This window comes from Antechinus flavipes, chromosome 1, assembly GCF_016432865.1.
Source record: "Antechinus flavipes isolate AdamAnt ecotype Samford, QLD, Australia chromosome 1, AdamAnt_v2, whole genome shotgun sequence".
Lineage (NCBI taxonomy): Eukaryota > Metazoa > Chordata > Mammalia > Dasyuromorphia > Dasyuridae > Antechinus > Antechinus flavipes.
Window position 1 is genome coordinate 7,352,054 of NC_067398.1, and position 24,598 is coordinate 7,376,651.

General features: G+C 42.6%; 1 protein-coding gene across 2 annotated transcripts in view; it reads right to left on the reverse strand.

Moving 5' to 3' along the window:
- Nucleotides 1-24,598, reverse strand: part of SUGCT (succinyl-CoA:glutarate-CoA transferase) — a 558,844-nt gene that overhangs the window by 375,854 nt on the left and 158,392 nt on the right. For both annotated transcript variants that reach the window (XM_051978583.1, XM_051978590.1), the window contains exon 10: nucleotides 7,156-7,227. In XM_051978583.1, the coding sequence (XP_051834543.1) occupies nucleotides 7,156-7,227 (72 nt within the window). The remainder of the gene's footprint in view (nucleotides 1-7,155; nucleotides 7,228-24,598) is intronic.

Genomic DNA, 24,598 nt, shown 5'->3' on the forward strand with positions numbered 1-24,598 from the left:
TGTTCTCCCTATTTTACAGATGAGAAAATGGAGGAGAAGGAAGTCATTCATTTTTGACCTACTATGCGCCAGAAAAGTGGGAAGCACTTTACAAATAATATCTATCACCTTTGAATTCTTTTGATCCTCCCAATAACCCTGGGAGTTTGATACTATTATTATCCCCATTCGATGGATAAAGAAAGGAAAGAAAAAAGAGGTTCTGTGGCTTGCCCAGGATTTAAATTCAGAACTTTTCTGCCGGTCTCCAGCTCCACATCCAGAGGAACTCCCTCATTCTGCACAATGCACTCTCTCGGTGCAGTCTAAGGCCAGGAGAAAATCTGAGACACTGTTAATTCATGCTGCTCGTGGCTTTCACTGAAGACCTCTGCACACAAACCATCACCAGACCGCCTCGTCCTTGGGCAGCTCCATTCTTTTTTCCCAGAAAAACATAGGATTTTCCATTTGTCAACGTCAAGTCAATAACTATTTAGTAGTCACTCCCGGGTGCCAGGCACTGTGCTAAGTAATGGGGCTACAAATAGAAGTAAAATTTAAAAACAGAAGGAAGTCCCTTAATTTAATTTTCTTAGATCCAGCCTCTCCTTGTAGCCTTGTAAAAATCTTTTTGGATTCTGCCACTCTGTCAAATATGCTAGCTACCCTTCCTACTCTTGTGTCCTCTGAAAATCTGACAAGATTGTCATCTATGTATTCCCTGTGTGTTACAGCATATGTGTGTGTCTAAATTATATATATTTATATGCTTATAAAAGTTATATACATAAGATAGCAATCACATAGATTATATATAATTATTATATATTATTATATATGCTATTATATATAGATATATAGTATATAACATTCTATGTACTTTAATGAGTACCAAATATTTTGTATATTATTTGTCCTATATACACATGTATTTGTATATATGTGTATATATGTATTTATATGTATATATCTGTCAAACAGCACAGGGCCCAGAACAGATACCTAGAAACTATGAATTCACCGACCAAACATCATCATTGTTTAGTGAGCCTCTGCGTGGACTGGGCGAGGTGCTATGGAAGCAAGAGCCCTGTTTCCAAAGAGATTGTGTTGATTTCTGGTCAGTCACTGGGTCCGTTGCTGACTCATCTCCCTCTGCTCTCCTAGGAGGTGCACACCTCAGGGTCTCGGGGACAGCCTCCAGAGCACGTCACCAGCCTTATTCAGACTTCTGGCCATGGGGAGCCTGAGCTGAGCCTCCCAGCCCCACCTGGACTCCACCTTGAGCCATTTGAGTGCTTCTCTCCTTCTGCCCAAGCCTCCCTCATCCTCTGGTCTTTTTGTTTTTCTATTATGCATTGAATCCTGGGCTCTGCTTTCTCTGCTCCAGAGCTTGGGCTCTTGATGAATGAACAAAAACCTACATATTATGTCCTACTGTGTGCCAAGCACTGCGCTAAGAATGCTGACATAGCACAAGGAAGAAATAAAAAAGTGCTGGCTCAATAAATGCTTGTTGACGGAATGAGTGAATGAATCTCCCTAGAATAGAGCCTCACTTTAAAGAAGAGGGACCCATGACTCTAAGTGGTGAGGAAAGCAGAGAAGGGAAGTTTTCAGGACAATCCAGAGGTAACAATAGGGTGCTGTACTTGAGCTTAGCAAGCTCTGGGTTCAGATCTGGTTTACCTTCATCTGCCTCAGTTTCCTCCTCTGTAACAGGAGGATTGTCCCACATGGCCCCAAAGCCATGGTCAGATGAATAGGGAGCCAGTCCCAGCCACATAAGTACTCAGTGGCAGAGCCTCCAAGTCCGGCAGAAAACCCAAACTGGATCTGGCCCAGAACCTGTCTGATCCGGTCCATTCTTCATCCATCGGCCCATCCTATCGGTAAGCCAGACTTGAAGAGTAAAATTAATGGCAAGCAGCGCTGCTTTGGAAGAGAGATCTCACCAAATATTTTTCTTTATGGTTATTTATGAGGAAGTTCAAACGGTCCGCATTGATCTATGGCAATGAATCAAACATAAAAAGGGTTCCGTGCAGTTATTTTCAACAACGGGGAGGAAGATGTCAGCCAGTAATTTGCTCTCCCCCCAGCTCTCCACCCTCTGCAAAGAGCCAGCTCCCGACCATATGGGCCCGGTGAAGGTCTGCGATCATTTAGAGCAAGGAGCGGGCTGTTACATCTCTGCCGCTCCAGCCATAAGTGACTTCACAGGCAGCGGCTTCCGTATGGTTCATATGGTTCATATTTCTGACGGTGACCCTTCCTAATGAGGAGGCTTTGATCCCAGATCAAATGTTGGAATCCATCTTCTCTGCACTCACTCAGGGCCCCATTACCAGGACTCGCCTCTTTTCCACCTTGGCCCGCCCGAGCCTTCCTGCAATCAGAATCCGTGTCATTTATCACCTTCCCTGCTCAGCCGCTCCCACTTTGCTGTGGTTTTCAGCCCCAGCAGTTAACCTCTCATATAAAAGAAGTAATTTCCATTTTTTTTTCTGGATGCGTTAAGTTGACTGCATTAAATAGGACTCCCAAAAGGGTCTCCAAAAAATTCACGGGCACCTTAAAAATCTCAAATGATGCCCCGAGTGTTGTGGACAGTGGAAAACCATAAATGTTGCCCGGGCAAGATAACGGAGGGGAATAGAACAAATTAAAAAATAAATAAACAAACAAATCAAACAAAACTTTCTCTTTACCCAGAAATACATTATAATCCACTTTCTTGAAATTAAAAAATTTCTCTGATGACCCTTCCTCATGAGGAGCCTTTGATCCCAGATCAAATGTTGGGATCCATTTTCTAGTAATCTGGTGTCCTCTTCAATCTACCTCTATTTAACTAGTCTGCATTTATTCTCCAAATAGGTGTTCAGTTCATGCAAATAGAGGTATTTATTTCCCCATGTAAATTCCTAGAAAGCATGGTTTCTTTCATTCATTATCTTTGAATACTTAGCACAATGCCTCGACTACAGTAGGCGCTTAATAAATGCTTCCCTGATGAATAAAAATTCTATTCACTTATTGCATTCCTACTTGGATTGATAGAGTTAAAAAGTGAAATACACAGCTCCAAGTCAAGATCAAACTTGTAAATGCGTATGTGCTTCTGATCAGTGATTTCATCATGGGGAAGAAATCTGGTATGGGAATTCCTCTGACACATTCAAATCAGCGCCCCTTCTGTAACTGAGCTTCTTGAGAGAAAGGCCCAACTCATTTTTTTTTCTTTGTCAATAATTCAATCAACAAGCGTTTATTCATCACATACTATGTACTAAAGGCTGTTCTTTGCATTGTATCATCCAGGGGATAACACAGTCCCCGGCGCAGATCAAACACTTTTTAAAAATGCTTGTTGAGTGATTAATTCTCATCTAAGAGTGTTGCTGGGGGATTGAATTTCCAATTCTTTGGCCACAGAATTATTCTACGACAAAGGCAGGATTCGAACACAGGGCTTCCTGACACCATGGCCAGCCCTTTAGTTAGTCTTCGGTGCTGATGTGTACGATATAGAAAACAGATGGTCCTATAAATGAATTGAGAGAATATCTAGCCCGAGAGCGGAACGTCTAGCCAAGTCTCCAAACTTTGGAAGCCGTATCTATGGGAATAAATATCCAAAATGAAATGGCTTGAAAATGATTTCCCCGAGGACCTCATTTTGGAAACTGCGTTTGTGGAAGTAGCATTGTTTTATGAGACTGTAATTGTGACCTCAAAATAATAACAAAAATATGCAGAACATAAGTAAATATTCATCGGAGGATCATACTGCAAAGTTTTATTAAAATCCCTGCTAGAACACTGGGCTGGCCGGGCTCACACCCCAGCTCTGCCATTAAGGGACAGGCCACCTGACGTCTCTAAGTCTGAGTTTCCTCATCTCCAACACAGGAAAGAATACAGCGGGCACTGCCCCAGCAGAGAACCAGCATAGTGCCATCAGTTACAATTGGTGCCGCTGGTCATAATTATTCATATTAATCAGTTCAACAAACACTGACATTACAACTGTGTGAAGAAGATTGTTCTCAGCATTTTATTTTATTTTGTGAGGCAATAGGGGTTAGGTGACTTGCCCGGGGTCCCACAGCTAATAAGTGTTAAGTGTCTGAGGCTGGATTTGAACTCAGGAGCTCCTGACCTCAGGGCCATCTGGCGGCCCCACTGCTCTAGATTTTTAGATACAAAAAGTACAGACAAGGAACAGACCTGTCCTCGTGATGCCAGGAGTCCAGTGAGCTGTGTCATAACCACATTGGTAACCACAGTACAACATGGCTTATGATAAATGCAAAGGTCACACCAAGTACTCCCAAATATGCAAGAGTGAAAGATCACCACCAAATGGTTAGATCAAAGGTAGTTGGGTAGGAGAAGATGGCACGGGAGCTGGACTTTAAAGGGTAAAATTGGAGAGTTCTCAAAACAGAACTTTGGGGACCCATTTTAATAGTATGAGAAGCATACCCCAGTACAGCTACAGATAGAGAAGTAAAGACATGTAACTGAAATGCCTATTAGACATCCAATTCTACATGTCCAAGGGGCAGTTAATGACGTGGAAATGAAATTTAAGAGACAAATTAAAGATAGATCAATCCATCAATAAGCATATAGTTATTAAATACCACATTAGGCCCTAAATACACAATTCTTGAAGTCATCAATATAGAGATGATACTTGAATCCATTTGAAACTATTGAGTTTAAGAAGTGAGTGCAAGGGATAGTGTTGTAAAAAATCACCCAGGCATGGGTTCTGTCAATAAAAAGTTATAATTATGGGGGGGAAGAAACTATTGAGTTTAAAAGAAGAGAAATTTAAGGGAAGGAGACCTCCAAAGAGTTGAAGATGTAATCCTTGTTTGTGGGTGAAAACTGAGACTGAAAAGGAATAGCCAGACAGAAAAATTGACAGCACAAAAAAACAAAGGAAGAGAGAATTTTTTAAAGGAGGGAATAATCAACAATCCAAAAAGTCAAGGGCCCTCAAGGAGCTCTTGTTCTGATGGGGGAGAGAACATGCAAGCAGATGATAATTATAGATAAGCTGCACATACATCTTATCAACATGAAGAAGGTCATTTCAGTGGGTGGGGGTGAGAAGGTTAAAAGGCAAAAGCCAGAGTTAAGTGAAGGCTCTTTAAGACTGGAGATCCCAGCATGTTTGTAGGCAGCAGGGAAAGAGCCAGGAGGGACAGCAAGAGAAGAGGTTTTTGTTTATTCACTTATTTAAGGAGAAACTTTAAGTCCCAAGGATTAGAAGAGGAGGAAGTGGGACTTTTTTTTAGCCATGAGATTGTGAGGGACCCATAGAATGTATCTCCCACCCTCTTCAGAGTCCGGTGATGATGAAGTTTGGCTTTCTCATGTTCTCTTTCAACCCACAATGAAGAACGGAGAGTAAGTTGGACACTAGATCAGTAGACATCTGGTGGTCAAGGCCTCAAGAGCCTAATTCCTTGGCTTCATCCAAGGGATGGGATGATGCAGTTAAAAGTTACTGTGCACATGGAGGGTATAATGTTTGTGGTTCCTGGTTAGGTTGGGCTCACCTGGAGGTGAGAAGTGACGTGTTGGGCAAATGATGATAACAGTGATCTTCAGAGTTCTTGCCATGACCCAGTTCAGAGCAGTGATAAGCTAAAGGTCACTAAGTTTCCTAGTGAAGTAAGGAATCCACACAGCTACAACAATTCAGCTCCCATGGGCAGCCTCTATGTTCTCCTGCCCTTGCTGGACTCTTCTTCACCATCCTCACTAAGACTCTTAAGTTGAGAGAAGACACTATCTACACTGAGAGATGGAGTTTGCTCACATGGAAATTTCCTATACCAATGTCTAGAGTCCAGTCCCTATCCCCATCCCTTCGTGAACTCCAAGTTCTGGCACTAACTCTATACCTCTAAGGCCAGCTTCATGACTAAAAGGCCTCCCCCTCTGTCTTTCCTTTCAAGGGGTGAAATCCTGTCCCAGCCTCTATGTTTGCCTCTGATCCTACTTTTCCATGAAGCTTTACTCAATCCCTCCAAGTAAAATGTTCTCCCTCCAACTTTCTTATATTTCCTTATCTGAGTCGCTCCTTTCCCCAAAGCAAGTGTATGATGGGGAAAAATGCTAGACTGGGAGTCAGAAAACCTAGGTTCAAATCTTTGGCAAGAGAGTACATATTTCTCAGCCTGAGTTTCTCAGTCTATAAAAGGATCATAAGAACAGTTGCACTAACTAGGACTCAAGGCTCTTAAGTAAATCAAATGAGAAAAGTATGGATGGAGTTTTGCAAACCTGAAGATGTCATAAACATATAAGCCATACCTTGAGTCATCATCATTTGTATACATGTTTTATTATCTTGATAGGGTACAAACTCCTTGAGGAAAGGGATGGCACCATCTGTATCTCCAAGGTCTTATATGACTTAAAGTCTCAATAAATTATGAATTTGAATTGTTGATTGAGTTGGTTATAGATAGAGCAAAAAGTTGAGTGTACTCTCTCCATATCATTAATTAATCAATCAATCAACAAGCATTTGTTAAGTATTTCTATGTGACAATGTGGCAGCTGGGGGGTGCCACAGTGGAGAGGACCCAAGGTTTGGACCCAAGAAGATTCATCTTCCTAAGTTCAAATCTGTGTGTGTGTGTGTGTGAATTTCAGCAAGTTACTTAACCAGGTTTGCCTCAGTTTCCTCATGTGTAAAATGACCTGAAGAAGGAAATGGCAAACTCTTCCACTGTTTAAATCCCAAATGGGGTAAAACAACTGAATAACAACAAAATATACCAGGCACTGGACCGGGGATTGAGGACACAGAAATAAAGTATCAAAGCCCTGCCCTCAAGGAGTTCATAACATGCACATAGATGAGTATATCAAGAATACAAATGCAGCAGATATGGGTGATCATAGGGAAGAAAGGGCCAACCCTGGGGGGAATCTTGTGGAAGGTAGAGCGTGCTTGGAGTCCCAAAGACACAAAAGAGAAAGTTGTATAAGAGGAAGAAGAATTTCACCAACTTCCCAAAGCATCAAGTTCCAAGTTCCCTATGCCTCTTCCCCTAGCTGACTGACTAGGAATGAATGGGCTGTGAACTTTCATAAACAACCTCCAAGCCACTTTTCTTCCTCAAATCTGACCACTGTTACCTTGCACACTGTCACAAACTGCTGGTCATTTCCGGCCCCAACCACGAGATAGCCATCCTTGGTTCTGAAAGCCTGAAAAACAAGCACATGAGATTTTTTAGTGAAGATTCCGGCTCCCCCTGTGAGCTTCGGCTCTTTAACTTCTCTCATTCCCCACATTGATCATGTCAAGTCCTGTAATTTCCACCCTCACAATAGTGCTCATACCCACTCCTCTCCTTCTGCCCCCAGGCTTTCCCCTCTCCAGCCTATTCTCCATTCAACTGCCAAAATGATCTTCCGAAGTCGCAGAGGAGCCTGACATGTCACTACTCAGGAACCATCAGGGACTTCAGAATAATATATAAAATCCTATGACGTTCCTTCAGAACGTGGTCCATTAGACCTTTTCAGTCCTACACGTCATTGCCAATGACAATGGCCCTGTGGCTGCTCCTCACCCATGACACTCCATCTCTAATTTCTCTTGTCCTCCATGCCTGGAATGCCCTCCATCACAGGATCTCCTTGGCCTCCCAGCTTCCATCTCAAATCCAGCTTTCTATAAAAGGCCTTTCCCAGTTTTATTCCCACCAAAATCTCAGCCCTAAGCCTAACAGTATCTCTCTCCCAGGGTTATTGTGAGGATCAAATGAGGTGACACCTATAAAATCCTTAGCACAGTGCTCAGCACATAGTAAGTGCTTAATGTTTGTTTCTGTCCTTTGCTGCCATAGCTAAGGCCTTCCCTGTGAGATTAATTCCTCTTTAATTGTACAGTAGAAGTAATCTCATATATACACATATGTGGATATATATACCTATATAAGTATGTATGTACGTATACATACACACACATTTGTATTTTGCCTCCCCCTATAAAACCATCAGCTCCTTGAGGGAATAGGTTTCTTTCTCCTTTCTTGAAGATCTAGAACTGGGTGCAAGGCACTCAGTGAGCACTTAATAAATGTTTGATGACTGACTGATCAGCTAATGAGAGGCGATAGGGAAATAACTTCCATATACAAGTAATTCCTCATTCAAATATATAGAGGTAGGAAATAATTCATATATGTGCAACACAAAAAAAAATCTCCATCTCACTAGAACAATAAATGTAAGGCATTGTGCTTTTGTTCCAAAGGTTAATATCACTGGGAAAGAGTGGGAGTGCTCTGAAAATCTTCAGTTGTTTCCAAGAGTGACAGACCAAGAATTTCTCCTACCTTCTTGATCTACCTCAGATGTTTGCCTGAAAGCTTGATCTCTTTATATTGGGTCCTGATCTCAGACTTTACTCACTCCCCACATTTCCCGGTAGAATCCAAATCTGTTCTTCTTTAACCCACAGAGAGAGGCTTCACCTTGCCATATTCTTGGACACCCACAGCAGCTCTGTCCTCTCTAGTTTTGAGACAATCTTCTCTAAGGACTCAACCCATTTTCTTGAAAATGGGTTTTTATAAACTGGAAATAGCTAGTTCAACTATGAGAGCAGATAGGGCCAAAGTCAACAAGAGAAGAGGCCACTTTGGGGGATACATTATTGCTTTTATTTCTAAACTAGATGCTGAAACAGCTGCTCATGTTAGCATTAGAATAATTATCAGAAATTTCAAAACTGAACCAACAACTTAAAGTGCTAACAAGTAATATTGTAATCAAATACAAACATTTTAAAATTTACCACTGTTATGGGATTTACCTATGAAGCAAAGCAAAGATGCGATAGCCAGCCTTGTCTCAAAATTCATAAATGAAGACACGGTAAAATAAAATTAAGAGTGGGGGTAAAATAAAATGAATTTCAAATAGATCCTTTTCAATTTGTTTTAACTTAGCAAGCTCTAAGTCAAGCCTCTTAAAAACTTTCAACATGTGTCCACAGTTCTCAAGATGTACTAACAGAATTTCTATTACTTTCCACATAGTGATTGGCGTACAAAATGGCGGCGATGGTTATTAGCAACAGGATCCCAAATAGGAATGTTTTCCCAAGAAAAGACATATTTCTAGCTACAAGGTGAAATTTTACCCACCACATTCCGCTGGAAGAAGTTTGGTTTTTCTCATCTGCAAATGAGAAAAGGCAGGAGTTCACAGACCCCTCTGCTTGCAACCCCAAGGTAGTATTTCTTCTATGTAATCTATATGGGTTTTATCCCCTTGCCCCTGACCCATTAAAAAAGCCAGGGCAAATTAGTCAGAGCCAGCCACACGATGATTGTGAAAACATCAAGGTTTACAACTAGAAGATTGTTTTTCTCCTCATCAAAGAATTCTGAATCTAGAACTGAAAGGGACTTTCGAGGCCATCCTAGTCAACCCCTCTCACTTTACAGATGAGGAAACTGAGATTCAGAAAAGTAAAACCCCTTGCCCAAGGTCAAATTGAGGAAACAAAGCTTGTATAAAGTTCTCTGGAACCTTTCAAAATGATAGTGTTGTTATTGTTGTTGTTTCCTGAGTCCCTTGAGAGGTTGCAGCAGGGAATAAATTATGTGTACATACTGGGGAAAGAAAAGGCATTTTTAATGACTTGCTGAAATTTGGTTTCTTATATTTCTGTCAGAATGGAAGCCAATTTTAAAGATAGTTTATTCCTGGAGGTCATGGATGTCTACAGGAATTTTGAACTAATGAACCACTAGACAAAGCTGCGAGCACATAAAAATTGTGAAGAACTGACCTGGCCATCTTGAAAGGCCTCAGTCACCAGGGCCCTTCTGGAGCTATTTAGAAAGACCTTCAATTCCAGGTGTGAAGGTCCCAAGTGGCTGTTTTGAACAAATATAAGTGCTCTGAAGTACTTCCTTTGTCTTAAAGTTTTTAGATACATGAGTTGGGTCTTTCAGCTTTTTCCAGGTTATGAATCATTCAACCTAGAACTCACCACTTTGGGGGGGGGGGAGTTTGTTTCCTGAGAACATTCATTTACTCAAATGCTGTTTAACTGAGGTTATTCTCTAATTCGTTAATTTGGCATAATTGAGGAAAAAAGGCAGAATTAGGAGAAAATCACAACTGCAGAAGATTTTAAGCAAATATTTCACGATTTACAAGTGTGTGTGGCCTAAAAACACAACAGGGCCTTAAAATGATAATAACAACATGGCTGGTGCCTTTAATGAAAATTTCCAAAATAGTCACCTGTTTGCTCAATGAGGTGCCCGCTACCCCTGTGAAACCCGTGCTAATGATATTACCATCCCTCTTTTACCAGCAAGGAAACTGTGCAGTGAGGGGACGCCTACTGGCCAAAATAAAAATAAATAAAAATGAGCCGAGCTACCCCTGTCTTCTCCCCAGCCTAGCTTAACACATTTAATTTGTTTATTTAACAAGAGGTTTCATCCAAGGCTGAGCACAAGTAGTCTCCAGTTCAGCCAAGTTCTGAAGGGATCCAAATGAAGGTGGTAGTAACTAACTTCCATTATCCTGGGATCCTAACCTTGATCTTCCACCCAGAGGCATCCTGGGGCTAGTGATGGATGTCCAAACTGAGTGCCCTCAAATGCCTCTGCTAAGGAGCCAGATTTATGAAACCTTCAGTTCAAAGATAAAAGCCTCCCAGAGTCATTTCAAAATCACTTAAATATTAATCGAGGCTTCTCCCATTGGGAGAGAGGAGTCTGAGGTGAAAGCAAGCACAGAGGCACCTTTGTTCCAGGGCAGAGCCCACCTGGCTCATCTCCCTCTGTTTCCCTCAACCTGCTCTCATTTCCACCACGATGCTAAGGAAGCCTACTCTGCTAGGGAGGGGGAGAGGTAATCCTCCTACTAATTACTTTAATAAGCACTTTCTATTGCATCCCTGGCTTTTAAAGCTGCCTCTCCATTTGTGTGTTCTTACTCAAACTTCAATTTTGGTGCATTTGCCACTGTTCACGCTTGGGGACCTTTTTCTCTTTGTTTTTTAAGCCTATGACAAGCTTTTGGGAAAGAACTTATTTCTTCCCCCTTCCCCCATTTAAATCTGCTTAGCTTAAGGCCAATATTGGTCAGTGCCATCGTTCACCTGTCTGGGGAGGAGACGGGGGATCCAGGCCGGTAATGCATTAAGGGTCTAAAGATACATGACCGAGAGAAGAAGCTACTTGGTCAGGAACGTGCCTCTTACCTGAGGGATAATGATGTAAAATAAGAGGCAAGATGCAACCTGCCATTACCAAGGAAAGGCCCTATTTTCCATCAGAAATCAATCCACAAATACAAACTTAGAGTAAAAGCAAAAGATGTCACCCAAAAAAGTCCTTTTTGAAAAAAGAATTTATTATGCAGCTATTATGTGCTAAGTATTGGGAATATAGAACAAAAAGGTCTGCCTCAAGGAGCTTATAATCATCAGTGAACCCCACGTACATTTGTTGACATAGCCAAGGGAGATGTGAGGTGATTGAGGAGCAGCTGGGGCTCAGGTAGAGAATAATGATTGCCTCACCCTTGGGTCATTGCCCTAGCCAGCTGCCAACCTTCCTGCCTCAAGCCTGGTACCACACAGGTCTCTCTCCCAAGCAGTTCTGGCCAACTCCACCCATCTCAAGAGTGGACAGCAGCCTGTCAGCATTCTCTCCACTGAGTAGGAGTCTGTCCCCAAAGCATACCAAAACTCCAAGTCCCCAATGGGAGCTTGGTTCCAACCTTCAAAAAAGAGTAATTGGGGGGGAAACGTCTGTTTGAAGCAAAAACATCTCCCTGGGTGTGCTCAGGGGACCTACTCCAGTGGCCAGACAGCTCCAGGGACAGAAGGAGGGAGAAGGGAAGGAAACAAATGATACCAAAGAATTCTGCAGCTTAAAGTCAGATTCAGGCCTGCAGCCAGCATCCAACCCTTGCGAAGGGCTAACCTGCTTCCTGGATTCTGAAGCCTTAGTAGGTCCCCAAAAAAAGGTTCTGTTGGGCAGCCTTCTGGCAGCCCCTACACTCCTGTATTTAATCCAGTTTCCTTCAGTGAGCAGTGGGGAACCCATCAAACCCCATCAAACAGATCACACCACTCCTAAAATCAAGGGACTAGGAATTCTTTGAGTAAACCTAAAAGCTAAAGGCACCAAGCAGTTTAAACCTTAGTGCCTTCTTAAACGATAATAAGAATAATAATTAACTTATATATTGCTGACTATGTAGCCTTATAACAACCCTGGGAGATAGGAACTAATATTATCTCCATTTTATAGAGAGGAAACTGAGGCAAACAGTGGCTAAGTGATTTTTCTTATATCATATAACTAGTAAGTATCTGAGTCTGGACTGAACTCGGAGCTTCCTGACTCAAGATACCATCCACTTCCCTAGCTAGCTGCATATAAATAGTCATATCATAATCTATCAGTCAGCAGGCACTCATGAAGCATTAGATGTTGGAATTCTTACAAAGTGTTAACTCATTAGAGTTGCTAGAGAAGCATCATATGTTATATTAAAGAAGAGAACACCACAATTAACTATGTACTAAAGATGTTCCTGTCCTGTAGTAACTTATATTCTAATAGGGAAGAAAATCTAGCTCCCTATTAGAGTATTAATTGTTTCAGTCTTTTCAATCAACGATAAACTTTAAATAAAGCAATAAATAAAAGTGTGACGCTCCTGCCATGTGCCAAGGGTTACTGCAGCTACCATTCTGTACTTGTGTCTCTCCAGTGGCTGACACAGAACGTGGCCCACAGGAGCCACCGACTGAGACCCATCTTGTGCTCGGGATCTACAGAGGAGGGGATAGCGTACAGATTCAGCATGATCAACATGGAGACTCCTAAGAAGCCCCTCTCTCTACTGAAACAGATCAGCACTCCCTTTAGAAGGCTGCCTTGGTAGTTGGTGCCAGGGTCACAGAGCTAGGAGGATATCAAAGACAAGTCTTGAACCCTGTTAATCCTGACTCCAAGCCCTGCCCCTCAAGAAGCGAAGACTACCAGGACAAAAACAAAGCCATGCTTGCCCTCCAACAGCTTCCAGTCATTTCAATGTGGGCCTGGCTCGGTGGCCCATCCCACGCTGAGATTTGGTGAGCCTGCTTCTGGTTCCCAGGCAGGAGAGCTTCTCTCTGAGCAACACTACCTATTGGTGACATGCATGGTAACCAACTCAAGGAGCACCTAGGGGTCTCGGAACACCAAGGGGGTGGATGAGTTTGCCGTTCAGTCCTTAAAGGCTCTCAACAAACACAAATAGATCCTTTTTATGTCCTGCTCCTGAAACTTGGAGAAGCACTCAGAAAACAAGATCTTTCCAGCCATCAGCAGTCACTCCCCAAGAGGATGATGGGAAAGACTCTCGTTTCAATGAGTCACATCATTTATTCCCCCTTTCCATGATATACAATGTAGTAACCAGCCGTTGGGCTATTTGAAAAGCTTTATTAAACCAGAATAGAGACACTGAATGAATCCATGAGAACAGCCTGGGAATGAATTCTGAACTCATCACTTTGACCATCTTTCCTAGGACATTCACTTTAATGTGTCTGAGGTTCATCTGTCAAATGGGAACAATAATACTCATAGAAGTTCCTCCAAGGACTGTTAAGTGAATCAAATCAGATGTTGGGGGGGGGGGAAATACTCTGCAGACCCTAATCTTGTTGCCATTGGGTCCTTTTGTAGTCCTTTGTGATCCTTTTCAGCTCCTAGGACCAGTAAGGTGATGCAAAGAATCCATAGGAAGAAACGGAGGCTGGAGAAGTGAGAGGACTGAATGCAGGAGAGAGGCAAAGACATCAGCAGAACAGGGTGATCCCAGGAGCCCAGAGATGGAAGGGCTACCTCCGCACTGTCCAGCCTGGCCCCTTCCTAGCAGCAATCCCCTCCAGCATCTCTCAGGGAAGCCATGTTCTGCCTTTGTTGGAAGGCAGCCGGGAAGGGGAAAGCCACTAGCTCCTGAGCCACCATAGGCTTCTTCTCTGCACTTCCCCAAACACACCTTCCTCTACTTCTACCTCCTGGCACTAAGCTAGACAAGGCTAATGCAGCTTCCCAGTGACAGCCCCGATGAGCTCTGTCCCCCACCCACCCACAAGGCTCCCCTCATCTATGGGAAACAACTTAAGTTCCCTCATCTCATTCTCACAGGACAGGATCTAGAGTCTCTTCCTTGTTCTAGCCTCCCTTCACTGGACAGTTCCCAGGACAGTCATGCTCTTCCTAAAATGTGGCACCCAAAGCAGAAAACAAGGTTGCAGCTGTGATCCATCCGCAGGAGAGGAGGGATTCATTCCCTGAAGCCATGTCTCACAGCGCAGCCCAAGCATCCCTCAGAGCTGAGCTCAGAGCCTGGTACACATTAGGTGTTTAATAAATATTACATGTCTAGTAACTGAAAAGTATCAGTAGTTAGGACTGTGGACACTAGAGATACCGAATGGATAAATACCCATCTATAGGGTCTCCTATACCCTATAGGGTTAGGATTAACTGAACGCACATTCAAAACCAGATCATTGCCTTACTTCGAGAGGATGGGGGGAGGCCCCTACCAAAAGATACCTCCTGCTCAGATGGGATGTCTCAACATTAAATGATGGGAAGGGCTGAAGCGTTCTTGGATGATTTGTTGAAGCAGAGAAGATTGGGTAACTGGGAAAAGGACTCAGAGACAAAGGACGGGGATGGACAACTTACTCTCCTGGGTAAAAGTACAGCAAAGAGAGCCCCAAATCTGGGTAATGAGCAGTCACACATCCAGGGTACCCAAGAGCTGAACAATGGGCCACTCATGAGATTTTTTCAAAGGGCAATGTGTGCCCCACGCCGGTACTCTCAGGGTTGATGGTGTAGCCCCAAAGAGATCCAATGATATGGGCACCAAACCCACTTAATAACCACGGCTGGGTACCACACTGTACCCCATCTCAGGCTCTTAGCCAAGCCCATGGCAATCCAAGTAACGCTGAAGAATGGAGAGAAGCATGGAGGACTCATTCTCAGAGCTTACCAGTGAAGAAGAGAGCCTGTTCACAACTTAGTTCAATGACTGCATTTTATGGAGAAGGAAATGTGAAATGTTGGATCTGAATCCAGGTCTTTTGAGAGCAAATCGAATGCTCCGAATTCTTGCTTTCCAACTTCTAAGAAAGTAGCATGTAAAAAAATCTGCTAAATCCCTTTGCCTGAGTCACTTTTACTCTATCCCATTTTCCCCCATAAGGACTAGAGTCAGCAGAGGATCTTAAAGGCCATTTAGGCCCCCAATCCCTTCCTATTATAGTTGTAGAAACTGAGGTCCAGAGCTATGAAGTGCCCTAATCAAAAAGACCCAGAGGCTTGATGAGAACCGCAATTCTCTGACACTCTTCTCAAGCCTCAGAAAAGAGCCAGTATTTCAAACTTCCTGCAAACATCCATTTTCTTCCCAAAAGTCAGCTCTCCCTTCACTTTTTGGCATTTGCCATCACAGTGCCTAGCGCCACTGGCACATAACAGCCCTCAACGACTGCTTGATGACTGATTGCTTGATCACAGAGAGAGGTCAAAGGGAAGTTGTCTGAAATAACCAATAACCAATCCAAAATAACAGATAGTGTCCCGAGAGTTCTCCCGATGAACCAGGACCATCCCCGGGTCCACTGATGTCTCCCTTTGACCTCTTTATGACAGATCCCTCCCCCACCCCAAACACTCATTCAAATTAAACGCTACAAAATTTTCATGGAGAAAAGTGTGAAATAAGCTCGGGCTCTAGCAGAATTACCTCTTCTGATTGCAAATGGCCTCGGAGTCTGGCACAGACATAGAAGCGTTTTGTCAAAGAAACAGGAATCAATTGCGGCATGAGGGCGAGGGGTGGATGCTGGCCAGTTCTACAAAGGTTTAGAAAATATTATCGAGTTTTATGATCGACCTTAATTCCCAAGAACCCCCTTGGATTTGTCAACGCACGCTTGTGTTCCAGCTTTCATAAAATGGCCAAAATAGCTGATGGCGAATCATACTCTCCATTGTGACATGAGTTTTCCATTACCTTCCTTACTCTCGTCACTGGCTCCCATGCCCGGAGCATGCGTGCTCGGGGAGGGCGGCACGAGGGGGCTGCGGTAATGAGGCTGAGGTCAGTGTTTCCAGCTCAGTGCCTCTTTTGCAGAGGTTTACGACTGAACCATAAAAATTCAATTAAGTTGAAATTTGGCAGATAGGTGGGTTCCTGGTAGGTAATTTTAAAGAAAAAAGAAGAAGAAAAAAAAAGGAAAAAAAACACTGACCAGGGGGGAAAAATCCAATAGTTTCTCACTTGAAGGAGAATTTTTTTTTAAAAAAGAAAGAAAGAAATCTGCTTTGAGGAACAGGTGTTGTCAAGTTATTTTTAAGATAGTATTTTGCAAACTAGATTTTTATAATCATCCTTTTGAAATTTAATGCTAAAATCTGTTGCCAAACAAATTTAGGTACTGGCTAGATTTTAAATTAAATATCTAGTTTAATTTTTCTATAAAATGTTCTGTCATTTCAGACATGCAAGATAGCCCTACAAATTCTTACGCCGCATAACATGCATCGATAATTGCAGACTGCTCTTCTCCAGGCACACAGAACAGGCACGCTCTCTTGGCAGAGATGGGCAAAGGAAGAGTGGAAAGCTAGAGAGGTGGAGGGCTTAGCGAGGGAGGGAAGAAGGGAGTTTTTGCCAAGTTCCATTTGGGGTCCAGTTGGTTTAAACTTGAACCAATAATGAAAACAGCCAGTGTATAATACATGCCTTTGAAATGCCTCCCAATTCGTATTCCCCTGGCACCAAGCGTTCAGTTCAAGTCCACAAACACTTATTAAACGTAGAATCGTGAGCCAGGCCCTGGGCTAAGACTGGAGATGCAAAGAGAAAATTAAAAGTGTCTGCCCTCTGGGAGCTTATATCCTATAGGGAAAACGGTCTGTAAATAACAAACATATCGACTGTAAATTTCAGAGACTCAGAAGTCAATTTTAAGAGAACTTAAAGGGTCTAATAAGAACCTTAACCAAAACTGCCTTTGGATCCCATCTTGATTTTCTCCCTGCTAATTACTTATTTCTTATTAGGTTTCAATTACTTCAAAAATATTCACCAAGGAAAGATTTTATCAGTGGTCAGAAGAAGAGCCTGCCTTTGGACTCATACTTAATAAAATATCAAACCAAATAGTCACAGATCAGGACGGGGGACCCTAAACATCCCTGAGATGAAGGAGGCTTTATTTTATTGAGAGGGGCTTTATATTATTTTATATCATAGACCCCTCTGGCAGTCTTGTGAAGCCATGGAACCTTTCTCAAAATAACATTTTTAAATGCATAAAATAAGCAAGAGTTACCAAAAAAATTATATTGAAGTAAAGATGCAAATTTTCTCCAACCAAATTCATAAGCTCCTGATCAAGAAGCCCCAGCCTGAGCTGACCAGTCCTGGGACAGGAATCTTTCTTCCCAGAATTCTGAATGAGAGGTCACAGTCAGCTAGTCTTTGGTGAAAGATGTGAAAATGGCAGGGACTGAGTGACTAAGTGGTCAGTGAAAGTCACAAGATCCACATCCAAATTCTGTTATTCTCCATATGATCTGGGGCAACTGCTCACATCTCGGGGTCTCACTTTCCCTATTTGTAAAAATGAGGAGCGGGGACTGAAATGATCTCTTAAGACTCCAGTTACGTCAAATTCTCTGAGACTATGAGCTCACCACTTCCGAAATGTTCCAGTCTCTGACACCTAATACTGTTAGGATTTTATTCTTCATATCAAGCTATTGTTTGATTCTTTGCAATCTCTATCCCTATTCTTCCCTCTAGGAACAAGAAACAAAATCTAATCCTTCTCCTATGTAAGATCCCCATAAATACTCTGAATGCAAAACTATTATGTGCCTTGGAGAGGGTAAAAATGTTCCCCCTAATCTTCTCTCCCCCAGCTGAACCTTCCCAGTTCCTAGCCCTGTAAAAGTTATGAAATATAGAACTATAGATGGCAGGTGAGCACCTTTTTTTGTCTGTTTGCTTTTTGTTTAGGACAATATACATCTATTAATTCAGACGAGAGCATATTAACTTATGTGGCTGCTGGGATGCATGAGGTGTCCCTCATCATCATCATCATCATCATCGCATCATTTACGTGGCACTTACTACAGCCAGGAACTGTTGAGGGCTTTACAAATATGATCTTGTGTGATCCTCAAAACAACCCTAAGAGGTAAGTGCCAGCCTTATCCCCATGGTACAGTTGAGGAAATTGAGACAGACAGAAGATAAATAAGTGACTTGAGGCTGGATTTGAATTCAGACCTCCCTGACTCCCCATTGTACCACCTCCCTGCCTCAGATTGCGTAAATCACTTAATCTCTGCCTATTTTATCAATGATATATTGATAGCATGTATTTCGAAGGACTGTTGTGTAGATTGAGATTCCATTTGTAAAGCACTTCGCACAGTGCTGGGCACATGGTTCCTGCTTAACAAAAGCTTGTTTCTTCTTCCTATTGACTCAGAATGGTCTCAGAATCCACCAAAACTCTGTGACCTTTTTTTCAGACACCGTGTCTTTCCTACCCTGCACTGGGACAACTGATTTTTTAAGTCCCACAATTTTTAAACATTATCTAGTAATAAGAGAAAATCGACTCGATTCATACACATATGGCTGTTAAAAGCATATATTTGGTTTGAGAAGGGGAGGAAATGGCCTCCAAGTATCATCTGAATTACAGAGGAGCCTTTCAGCTGCCCCTTCCAAGTAGGCTCTGATGACTCAAGATTGACCATCCAGGACACAGGAAAATTCAGAGAGATCAACTGCTTCTGGCCCAGCCCATTGGAATCAAGCAGGAGAAATCCAATCCCTCCTTATGAGAATCCTGGAATAATTGGAAACAATGGTCATGTCCCCCCAGTGTTGTTTTATACAGGCTACACTCTCCTCTCCCCTCTTTCTCAGTGGTTCCTGATGGATCTTTCAACACATCCTCACGTGACAGGAACTGAAGGCCTTTCAGTAACCTGGTTGCCCTGCATTTGATATTAGACTTCCTAAAATGTGGCATCCAGATTTGAACCCAGAACTCTCCCTATTGGTCTAAGCAGGGCACGGGACAAGGCAGGGTCACCATCTCTTTCCCCTTGGACGTTAGGCATCCCTTGAAGCCTCCTAAGTTTGCCAGAGTATATTCTAGCTTCCTCTAGTAGAATCAGACTCATCAAAGCAACTCCACGTGTTCTATTATGGCTTAAAATACTTGTTTTTAATCTAATTAATTAAGTTCCTTTAACGATCTCTCCCACTCTTCCTTTCTCATTTAGAAAATTCAAAAGGTGACTATTTGTGGAGAAGAACACACCTTAGAACTTAAAATAGAAGAAAAAGTTCAAGAAGTGTATTGTGCTTCAACCTTCTGGGATGAGGAAGGTCACAGTCCCACCGCAGCCCAAGTTCTCAGAAAACTTCTGAAGGTCCCGGGTCATGGAAGCAGAGGAGATCGGCCCAGCTTCCATCCTGGAGGTACTCGTGGGCCCCGTGGGCCCTGACTCTGATTGGCTGGTTCTGCCCAGCCTCTCCAACTGGACCAGAGAGCCTAAAGCAGCCAGGAGGGCTAGTTCCTCCGCTGGCTTTCTCCATCAGGTTCCCCCAAAGGAACCTTTCTTTCTCCCCCCACTCCTCCTCTGTGCTTCCCTTTACTGTGGCCTTTTTCCACGAGAATATAAATTTCGTGAAGGGAGGAATTGTCTTTCTTTTTGCGGATGTTTTTTATCCCCACAGAGTTCGGTTTCAGTCGATGCTTTTTTCACCTGACTTGACTCACCAGGGGAGAGGGACCAGAATGTGAGTGGGGCTCAAGCCAACAGGGGATCAGTCTTGAAACCCCAGAAGCCCAAACGAGGTGGGAGAAATAGGACGGCCAAGCTCAAATAGCTAAAAGGAGGCACCTGGTAAGGGGATGAACTGCAGAGGCCAAGGGATGAACTCGCTTCAGTGGAGAATGCTGAGTTCAAAGTCCAGAGACCCGCATTCAAATCCTGACTCTGATTGGAAGAAATCTCAAAGGCACCAAGTGCAGGCAGGATCCTGTCTAAGCCGCTCTGGTCAACAGTTCTGCACTCTCTGCTGAAAGTCCCTTCCAATTCCAGAATCCCATGATATCTATAGGTTCCTTTTCTTCCCCAAATCAAAAGATTTTCTCCTTAAGGGGAAAGTCAACCCAATTCAGTTCCCACAATGGACATTATGAATTGTGCTGCCACATACACAAGATGGTAGACAGCAGTAATGCTCCTTCCATCCCTTAACGTGGGCAGCGAGGGCCACCAGAGTCCCCAGGGGACTGGAGTCAGGAAGGTCCAGCTGGAGTTCAAAACCAATCTCTGACACTTCCTAGCTGTGTGATCCTGGACAAGTCACTTTATCCCATTTGCCTCTATTTCCTCATCTGTAAAGTGAAAAGGAAGTAGCAAACCATTCCAGTATCTCTGCCCAGAAAGCCCCCAATGGGATCACAAAGAGCGGGACACGACTTAAACAGCTAAACAACAACAACAGCTCTAATTTTAAGCTTCCATGATATTAGAGGATGAAACAATAGCATCTTTCAGTATTTATATTATTTACAAGAAACCATTCATTGCATTTCTCCATAAATGATTTTTAAAACTGAGATCTGAACTCATTTTTTCAGATTCTGCTAGCATCTTCTCCATTCCCAGCAAGGCAAATGTCCATCTATAATCAATTAATAAAAATTATTTTTAACATAGTTTTTAAATACTTTTAAATGGTTAAAAACCACAGTTTTTAAATATTTTAAACATTTTAAACAAGTTAGAGGACTTGAATTCTGATTTTCCCATTTGTTGCCTGTGTTTCACCCTCTTCCCCTAGCCTCAGTTTACTCCTTTGTAAAATAAAAGGAGGTTGAACATTCAAATCTACAAATTGCCCATTCAACACTCTCTGAAAGTCAGATCTATCCTGTGATATGTCTTCTTGGGACTTTTCTTCTCATTTTCAGCATTTCAACAAACATGGCACCAGAGAGAAAATGGCCCTTGAGTGTTCACACCATTAACTCCATTAGTGTAAGATAATGCAGAGGCAAAAGCCCTAGCCCTGGTTTTACAGGAGTAGCAAGTAGCTCCTACGCAAGCAAGGCTGGTCTTCGCTTCTCTCCCTGAGAGGGAAGGTCACAACCACTGGCACCGATGAATGAAATCGAACCGTAAATACCATGAAGACATTGCCAAACCTTCAAACTGACTCCTAACCACCTCTCCAAGTTCCCAGCCACTTGGAAATGGGAAGAGACAGCTGCCTAAAGCATAATTTGAGTTTAGTATACTCTTGTGTCTAAAATAAAAAAAGAGTATTGGAAAAATCAGGTTTTCTGAAAACAGATTTATAATCATCACTCACTTCCAGATAGCCAAAGTCCAGACATGAATTAAGAGATTCATATGAATAAGTGAACTTAGCAGCAATATAAGCAAACCGATGTCGTTCACCAAGGACAAGAAAAGTGGAGCTCCTGCTTCCAAGTTGAGCTTTGCGATCTTCTTGGCATCCTTGTCAATTGCCAAAGAGAGCCCGTTAAAAAACAAAACTAAGAGCTTCCTTGTGCCCATGAAGTCGGCCAGAGTTCTGCTCATTGTTACAGGAAGACCACTCCCCAACATCATGTTGGGATCTTTTCCCTTCAAGCCCAAAGTTCTCCAATATACTTAATGGGAGTGGTCTTCTCTGGGCGCTGTTCCAGCTAAATTCATTCTCAAATCGAACATTATAATTCTTTATCTTCGGAAGTGAAAGGGTTAAGAAGAAAGAAAGGGGGTAACTGTTTCAAGATTATGGAATATACAAACAAGTGTATAAGCTATATAAATATTATGCCCATATGTATTATCATTTTTAATGGTAATTTCTACCTAATTTCTGGCTTCTGGGAAAAAAAGGTATTTCTGCAACCTCCCTCCTACTTAGCCAAAGTCCCACTGCAAAACTTGGAGCCATTTGCTAGTTTGTAATGTTGTGGAAGGAAGGCTGAAAATACCTGAAACAGGGACAGGTAACAGGCTAAGTCCAGATCTGTACCCTGACAGCCTTCTTCCAGTCTCATTCCCAATGACCAACGGATCACAGACATTCCCAAGTTTACATAAAAAACACTGGGGGGGAAAAAAAGCCATGGCCGGTGTATCGTATAGGGAGGAGAGTGTTTCCTTGGAAACGGAAAGAAACAAAACGGAAATCCCATTTTTAAAGCATCACCAATATGGTTGCCAAAAAATTTGAGAAATAGCTGCTAGTTTTCCTCATTTAATTAATTAGAATTAATAGGAATCTTGGGAAGCAGCGATCGGGCCATATTAGAGTTCATGTGAAGAGGAGAACATCAAACTTCTTCTGATGAGTACTCGAGGCTTTAGGAAATCAGATTTCAGGAAGTTCTGATGTTAAACTAAGGTCATTATAATGAGGCGGTAGAATGTAGGAGATATAGGACCAGCCCCAGAGTCATGAAGACGTATGTTTAAGGCCTGTCCATATGATCAAGGTCACCCAGCCTGTCCACACCTCAAACAGATATCCAAAAGTGCACATTTCAGAAGAGTTACTGATCTTCAGAGGTGGAGAGCTTCCACACTAGAAAGAACCCAGACCAGTGAAACCATTATTCCTCAAAAGGGGAAGGGGGGAGATTCCATAGCTTGAGATTCCAAGAAAAAATAAGCTTAAGAATGGGAGGCTCTCAAGAAGCAGATTCTCCTGGTGCAGCTATCACTGCTTCTACAGAGGGAGTTTACCAACCTAAAGCTCTCAAAAGGCACAAAGATATGTAAGCAAGGATAAGGTCCAAATAAAAGAAAACCAAGGATTCTCTAATCCCAGAGGGGTCATCTCCCATCCTGAATGATCCTTCCTTTGCCCCTGAATCCAGGTCCCTCTCCTCTCCTCTCCCCTTCTCTTTATTAACCAGATGTCTAGAATGCACAATTCATTGAGTGAATCCACTGACCGCCCAACCTGGAGTTTGGAGAATCCATAGAAATAGCTCCCCTCAGCCTTGTCAGGGTGACCAATGATCCCTCAGTCCAGGGGGCAGTTTTCCCCTCTCACTGTCTCTCAAGCCTGTGACACTGGTGAACCTCCCGTCTTGGTTTCCATGACAATCCATTTTTCATGGTTCTCTTGCCACTGCTATCACTCCTCCTTCTCCTGACTCCTGAAGAACTCCTTCTCCTCCTCCTTCCCCTTATATATGGATATTCCTCTTTCCTCTCCATCCATTTTCCCACGGTGATCTCATTCATTCATTCCCAGGGACTTCAATTATCATCACTATTCAATTCAGCAAACATCACTCGGAGTACCATGCCAGATACTGGGGACACAAAGATGGATAAGGCAAGAGGTCTGCTGCTTTCAGAGAATTTCCAATTTAGTGAGGTGACTCTCTCTCTCTTTCTCTCTCTCTCTCTCTCTCTCTCTCTCTCTCTCTCTCTCTCTCTCTCACACACACACACACACACACACACACACACACACACATACACACACACTGTGATAGGAATGAAAAGAACAAACAGAGGAGAGATGCAGAAAGGGGGTCACGGACAGCAAGACAAAGAAGATACTACTCTGATCTGGCTGAGACATGGGAGGGACATCCTGCAGAAGTTAGTATTGGAGTTTTATCAAGACCTTCCAAAGTCTTCTCTTCTCCAGCATAACCAGACTCTGCTCCCTTAACTAAGAAGTAGTTAAAGGAACTGAAGAAAAGAAAAGATTTGGGGAGGTGGAGATACACAATGTAAGTCAATTCCCAACAGAGTAGAAGATATAGAAGAAGGCCTGAAGGTAGAAGCGGTAGAACAGAAACAAGAGATAGAAAATAGGTCCTGATGGGCTCAGACCCTCCCCCCCATCTGGCTGCCCTCCTCTGGACTAACTACTGAGTCTCTCTTGGGTTCACCTTATTGTGCCCCACTCACAAAACTTTCAGGGCATGATCTTACCTCACATCTCAGCAGTCTGCAAATACAGCTAAATGTGTTTGGGAAGGTCAGTTTTCCTTGTAGATTAGATAAATGATAGATAGATGGATAGATAAATAGATAGATAGATAGATAGATAGATAGATGATAGATAAATGGATAGATAGATGTATGGATAGATAAATAGATAGGTAAATGGATGGATGGATGATGGATAGATAGAAAGATAAATAGATGGACAGGATAGATAGATAGATGGAGATATAATGAAGTAATTGACATTTAGCATAACCAATTTTCTCACCAAAAGCAAAAAAATCCTGTAATCAATACCAGATTTTAGGGAAGTAGAATGGTCTGTAGTAGAAGAGCACAACTTAGGAGACTGTCATCCTCACAGGAGCTCTACTACCAACTAAACAAGCCCCAATAATCTTTGATAAGTGACTTCCTATGGGCTTCAACTCCTTTTTTATGAAATGAGGAAGTTGCTTCTCACTTTAAAGCATATCATTAAA